The sequence below is a fragment of the Phoenix dactylifera genome, chromosome 2, assembly GCF_009389715.1.
Source record: "Phoenix dactylifera cultivar Barhee BC4 chromosome 2, palm_55x_up_171113_PBpolish2nd_filt_p, whole genome shotgun sequence".
Classification (NCBI taxonomy): Eukaryota; Viridiplantae; Streptophyta; class Magnoliopsida; order Arecales; family Arecaceae; genus Phoenix; species Phoenix dactylifera.
The window spans coordinates 2,421,216-2,428,456 of record NC_052393.1 but is presented as its reverse complement, the minus strand read 5'-3'; the positions used below and the strand labels follow the sequence as shown (position 1 = coordinate 2,428,456).

Genomic DNA, 7,241 nt, shown 5'->3' with positions numbered 1-7,241 from the left:
TTATTCTTAAAAAAGATTACGATAAGGTCAGAAGTATATAAAAGACAAGAAGCTAATAGATTGCGACTCGGCCACGTACGCTCTCCTTGCCATGCAAGGCAAAAAAAGCTAAACGGTGTCCTTCTTCGAGTCAAACTAAGATGGTACTGAATAATTTCGGCCACGTACGCTCTCCGAGCCCCCAGTTCTTCTCCTCGCTCTATATATATCAATCAAAAGCTCTCCAAGAAAGGCTAGCAAAGAGCTTCGGATATACTCTCTCTCTCTCTCTCTCTCTCTCTCTCATGGGTCTTCTTCAATCTCGGTTTGGTGATCTCAGGAAGAAGAAGGTGGAGGAGGAGGACGAGGAGGGTCCTTCTCCCTCTAGCCCGGCTGCCACGCCTCCGGTCGAAGACGAGCTCGAGCGGGTCTTTCGCTTGTACGACACGAACGGGGACGGGAAGATATCGGCGGCGGAGCTGCGGGACATGATGGCAAAACTCGGGCGTCCCCCGGCGGACGATCATGAACTGGAGATGATGATGAAGGAAGCTGATGCAGACGGGGATGGCTTCATCAACCTTGCGGAGTTCAAGGATATTAATCGAGCTGGGGAGGGAGTTCAGGAGGCAGATCTAAGGGAGGCCTTTGCGGTGTTCGACGAGGACCATGATGGAAAGATCTCGGCGAGTGAGTTGCGGGGCGTGTTGAAGGGGCTGGGAGAGGAGGTGACAACCGCGCAATGTCGGAAGATGATAAGAGGAGTGGATCGGGATGGGGACGGGATGGTGAGCTTTCAAGAATTCAAGGTTATGATGACAGGTGGTGGTCGTCCTCTCAACATATAGAGCTTTTCTCTTATTCTTCTTTTCTCTCTCTCCTTCAGCCAAAGTTATTCGAGTTGAAGAAGAGCGAGTGAACTGGAACTCTGTGATTGGATTATAGTTGTTAGTTATTTTTTTGACTGTGATTGAAAGAATAATTTATCTAGTCATTTTTTAAGTTGCTGCTTTCACCAAGCAATCTTATATATCTCTTCAATTCTTTCTCTCTATGGTGTGAGTTATGCAAGTGTTGATGACTGCATGACCGACAAACTATAGAAAAATTTTTGAATGATTCTTTCTTTATTTTTCTTTTTTATCTTTCGATATCATTTGTTCCATAACTTGAATTTTATTTATTGATTTTTAAATTTTATATAATTTAGTTAAGAAGAAATGCTCATGGATTGTAGATTCACATTGCTATCTAATGTCATTTTCGACATTATATTGTTCATGATTTGCTACCTCAATAAATTATAAACTTTGGATGGTTTTAACCCAAGCCAAATTATACTCTGAAGACCAGGCTTACATAGTTCTCAACCATGGGATTATGCCCATAAGATATCCATGTGGAAAATTTTAATTTTCAACTAATATATCACATACGGACCGTGACAACTGACCACTTTAATATACATTTTTTTTAAAATAATATGGCCAACAGATCACAAGTGAAAAAATATGTTGTTCAAATGGTAAGTGCCGCAATATTTTCAGAAATTTGAAGCCAGGCAATTCTTATATCTGTAATTTTTATAGAGATAGAATTTTTCTTCGAATCTTAGATCAGTACAGGTATTTCTTTTCAGCACTTCTAATATAGTATATAAAACTGCTGTTATAGGCCGCTTTTGTTTACAGAAACAGTTTGTTATTATAAAACAAACAATGAGCTGATTTGGAGATTTGTCTCTCGAACTCAATGCTCTCCCGAAGTCCATCTCCTTCTCAACCTCTACCTCGGACTCAGGAGTAGGTAAGAAATCTAAACCCTGCCCAATGCACAGCCGAAGTGAAACTAAACATATGCATGCATAACTTCTCACATACTCCACGTCACTAGAATAAGGATCCAAACTCATTCAAATCTAATCATATGTACTATAAATCCAATTACAAACACCATGTCAGCCCATAATCAAATTCAAATAGATTTGCGCTACGGTGTCCCTTAGTCCATATATCTCATAGGCGGAATCTACTTTGATACTATTTGAGACAACCCAGGACTTTACTTGAAAAGGCTAGCTAGAAATATTATTTTGATTCTTTGGCCTTGTATAGCTATCCAAGATCGATGCTAGAGCCAAAATTGGAGGAATATGTGAGGAACCATATGGGCATAAGTTTAGTTTCATGTTGACTATTTACCATGTAGGTTTTGGATACTTATACAATGTCAAAAAACCTAAATAATACCTCCTAGCTAGTTTTTTTTGGGTGAGGTCCGGGAGTTCTTACATGACCAATAGAAAACAAATAAAAGAGTTCTTTCAATAAAATAAGATAAGCAAAGTAAGTTAGCCTAGACCTAGAGAGAATATATCTTACATCAAATCTTATTTAACAAATATTAAAATTCTTTTTTTGATCAATTTATTCTATTTATGTTTCCTTTCTATTGGAATTGTGCATTATTTATTGATCATAGAGCTTATCCATTCAATTCATGAGTCAGGTAGAGAATCTTGGTTGAAAATGTGAGCAAACTTTTGATAGTTTTATTGGGAATAAAGATAGAGTTGACCTTCCGTGAGCTTTAATTCATTGTATATTACTATTTTGCTTGACCTTTCTAGGTTTTAGATGTCATAACCCACATTTATAACAGACGCCATCTTTTTGCTATGATGCACAGGAACTAAGGATGCAAGGAGATCACAGTTTCTGACACAACTTAGGGGTAAACACATAGTTGTAAACTCACGATCATGGAATGCCCACTACAAAAGAGATTCCTATGCTCTGCGTCTCGCTGTGTTTTGAGAAAAAGTGTAACATAAACATTTGCTTATAGGTGCTTTTCACCATCAGTATTTCATATATCATGCAATATTCAGCTCTGAAATGTGGCCAGATGTCCAACCATTGCATCCAACTAGCATCATATTACTCGTATCCTCTCTCACTCATGCTCTACCAGGCTTGGGTCGGGATACAACATGGCTATCTGCACTCTTGTGCAATACACAGAGTGGGATTTGAACTTGGCATTCACTAATTCTTATAATCACTATTTGGGTCATTTAGTGCACTGTATGACTATTTGGTTGGAGGTTGGACGTGTGTTTAGTCCCACATTGGTTATTCACTGGGTAGATCTTGGGTACTTATACAGGATCAAGGAGCCCAAATAATACCTTCTGGCTAGCCATTTTGGGTGAGGTTCTGGGTTGTGACAGAGGTATCTCTTGTCCACTCAATGGTGATGTTATTTACACATACCAACTCCGTGCATCATGCTCAATGGCATGCATCACCCAACTATTTGTTTGTGGTTTCGGATCATGAGCAACGTGATCCATAGGAAATTTCTGGCAATCTGTGACTACATAACATCGAACGATGACTCAAAATGATAACCCTTAATCATTCAGGAAAGGTCATTAAACATCTTATATTCCAATTATAATTAGTGTTTTGCTTGTTTGCTTCATTTTGATAATCCAAACATGCTAGAAGTGGAATCTGTTCAGAATTTTGTTCAGTTATAGATGCCATTTTTAATAAAAATATATAAATTTATGTATTAGTTATTAATGTTCATGATTATTGTTATTATTTCTAGCAAAAGGTGTGAAATGACTTATTGACTCACATGATACTGGAACACCTATGGATGAATATGGGCCACAAGATGAGGTGAGGCCTAAACAGATGCATGAAGAAGCTGTTCCATATGAAGTTTGTGGTAGTGGCATTGATGGATACTATGTCTCTTATAGTCATGTTGATAGCAGCATTCTAAAATTGCTAGGTGTAACAAAGGGTTTCGACATGCAGCGTCTCGGCACTGGACATGGCCTACCATGCTGTAAATTGTGTGATTATTTGCTTATCAGTTCAGTTCAGTTATGGTACATGGGAAATTTTTGTACCATCAAACTACTGACATATGCATGATGATGTGATCCGACATGGGTGATGATTTTGCACATCATCCAACAATTTGCTCGCAGAACTCAATTTATTTACCAGCACTTTTATTTTTCTTAAATAATTGGAAAAAAAATTATCTGTTGTGCTTCATGCCTTATTTTTTCTGTTTTGCTTAACCTGTCCATGGAAATTCAAACCCTCCAAGTGTTACTAAACTTTGAATCCTATATGGTTGCACCATGTCTTCTTTTCTCTACTTGCTCATCTGATTAGTTAGTCATATTTAAAAATTTCTGTTATGTAATAAAAGTTGAATTTGATCACTGATGTTAGTTCTTCTTTATGAAACCCATGTTCAAATGATTGTTTTAGGCTTTTAGCTATATCTGTGATTCGCCAATAAGGGTGCAAGTGCTTACATATAAACCACATAAACAGCATGATTTGAGATCTAAACGATTTGAATGTTGAATGGGATGATACTAACCATCTAACTAGTATTATCCTTTCATGAACTATCACATCAAGAGCAGGGGAGCATTTGTTTTCCTGCAAACCTAGCAGGTCCCCAAATCACTTGTATTATTTCACCTTTTAAATGCATCCTCTAGGTTTTCCAGCTGCCATATTATCTATCGAATAGAAATAAATATATATAGTTTGGCAGACTGTGAGTCTAGGAAATTTCCAACTGTTTCAGACCAACCTTTCAGGGGGCTGGTAACCTGAAGTCCTGTTCAGAGATTTTGTCCCATGACACAATAACAACTTAATTTCTCAATCATTGGACTATGTCTAACTGAATGCATCTATGTATTACTTTCAGAAGGTTAAAGATGTAAAATTAATGGTGGTTGGAGAGGCTTCAATAATTTAATGGTCCCAAGGAGGTGATTCAGCCATTTCAGAATCCTAGTGGCAGTAACATGTTCAAACTACAGGGTTCTGTTGCTCTTGCCAACCTTAAATCTGATCCTCCATTCTGGGAGGTCGGTATAAGAGCTTTTATCTTGCCTTTGCTGAAAGTTGCATAATTTGGACATTTATAATTTATAAGAGCTTTTATAAATTCTTGCTCTGCTCAGGTATGTTAGGTAGCATACTAGTATTTCTGAAGTGAAAATAGCTGCAAGAAATTGATAAGATATATATATATATATATATATTATATTGTCGATCGTGGACATTTAAATTGCATTTTTTTATTTTTTTAATGCTGTTGTCAGGCTCATAAGTTGCATATTGATTGGATTCAAATAGGCGCTAAGTTTTAATCTATAATGTAGAATGGTGCTATGATGCCACTGTGTGATTCCAAATTCTATTAGGATGAGTTTTTTTTTTTTGATATATTAAATGGTTATATGCTGCCATCCTGTTTTTGCTTGCTCCTGATTTGTAATCTATCATGCGGTAAAGCTTTCACCTAAATCCTCATGCAGGTGTTTGGCTATGAGCCTATGATCTGCAGCCTCAATCTATTAGGTTGAGTGTGACTGCTATATATTCAATTTACCGATAGATGAATTCTTGAAAGGATTTGCTATGTCAATGTGTTGAGAATTTTGTCGATGAAATGAAATAATTTTATATCATATCAAATTGATTGGATTATATTTAGATTGGATTTGGGTATAGAGAATGAAGGATCTGGTGATCTGTAAGTTTGTAGAATGAATTAGGATGGTGATATGTTGAAAAGAATGGAACATCTACAAAAAAAAAAATGGAACGAAAATACTGGACGGTGGAAAAATGGTCCCCTTTTGTCTACCATTTGTAATTATTTAAACAACTAAATTAATGTTTTAATCAGAAATTAATCTTTTAATCAGTCTTCACCAAGTGCTGCATTTAACTATCTTTACCAGCTTTATATCTAATAAATACCCTATGATTGCCTTTTGATTTAACTATTTAAAGACTGTGATTCTATTCTTTGTTCATGTTGTTGCCTCACCAGTCATTACTAAAAGCCAAAGGATGAATTACAAAAGCAATTTGATCTGGCCTCTACCACTGATACCCAACACTCTTCCAAGATAATATATTGGCAACTGCTGAAACTGCTATCAGAGGAAATCATAGACCTAACAACCTTTTTGTCAGGCCTATGTTCTTCATGACTCCTTGCCCACATAAAAGTGGATTCCAATCTATCCCCTTTGCTTTCCTAAATCAAAATGACACAGATCTATGAAGTGAAAAGTTATGCTCCAAACTATGGAGCATATTGGTGTCAAGAGCGTCCCCTCATAAGCCATTAAAGGGGCATCTGGAAAGGTAATGTCAAAAGAGTCAGGCCTCATCAATCTAAATTGGCCTATTTAGATGCTCTCAGCAAGGCGTCATCACAACTTGGTTAGGGGTTTGGCAACCTGAATTCAAATGGTTTCCAGCCTCCAAGTTGGACCTTCGTTCACTCGAGCACCTTCAGATCAGAAATCTGAATGGTGTGAGCTAGATCCAAGCTTCTGAACTAATTTAGATAGGATGCAGTGGCAGCTAGTCTTTCAACTCAAAATCCAACAAGAGGACTGAATTGTTTTGGACTCGAGCCATATCTGGGATACTCGAGCCACTTGCAAGATTGTTTTGCTCGGACAAAAGTGATGATCTTTTTTAATTCAAAGATGCGTCTCCCCATCACTGACGCAACTGCATTAGAGTAGTAAATCCTCTCCTATGCTCCCACCAACTTGCATGATGTTGAGTGGAGGCAAGAGGGGGCCGGCCACCTGTGGTCCATGGACAGTGGCCTTCTCCTCTCTGTTAAAAAATATTGACTTGAAGCACATTATTTATGATGTGGTGGGACATATGATGATGATGCCTTCTGAGACATTTTTCATGGTCTTCATCACATTGGAGCTCCCTATAATTAAACAAACATCTAGGCATGGGTATTTGATCAAGGTTGAGGCAAGGAGAGCCTAAAAATGATCCTCCCAAGCCTCGGGTGCAAGACAAGAATCCATGCGATGAACTGGACGAAGAGAGTTGCCAAAGAAGAGAGTGGAGTTGCTCCGGGGAAGGCGCGGCGGTCTATGCCCGTGAGACAAATGTTGTGGAAGGTGAAGTTGCGGTGGAGGCTGGCGTTGAAGTCGAGGAGTTCGGTGAGGTTTGGATATGACCCCGAGAGCTACTCTCAGAACTTTGATGATGGCTTGCTTCCTCAGTGATCAATCTTGTTGCATGTCCAGCTTAGTTCCTGCCAACCAGTCTTTTTGCAGCTAAGTGTTGGCCAATTCGTTCACGATTTGGTGGCAAAGACTACTTTATGCTATTAGCTATTGTGTATAAGCTCATATTCTGGTATTCTTCCATCTTCCA

The 7,241-nt window shown here is 38.2% G+C and overlaps 1 protein-coding gene across 1 annotated transcript; it reads left to right on the top strand.

Annotated features, from left to right (window-relative positions):
- The first annotated feature begins 137 nt into the window (after nucleotides 1–137).
- LOC103715450 (probable calcium-binding protein CML10) lies at nucleotides 138–992 on the top strand. Its single transcript, XM_008803068.4, has one exon. The coding sequence runs from the start codon at nucleotides 141–143 to the stop codon at nucleotides 825–827; it is 687 nt and encodes a 228-aa protein (XP_008801290.2). The 5' UTR covers nucleotides 138–140; the 3' UTR covers nucleotides 828–992.
- The last annotated feature ends 6,249 nt before the right edge of the window (nucleotides 993–7,241 follow it).

Excerpts from the sequence above, each read along its gene's own strand:
- LOC103715450 (XM_008803068.4), top strand. The coding sequence starts at position 141 with ATGGTACTGAATAATTTCGGCCACGTACGCTCTCCGAGCCCCCAGTTC.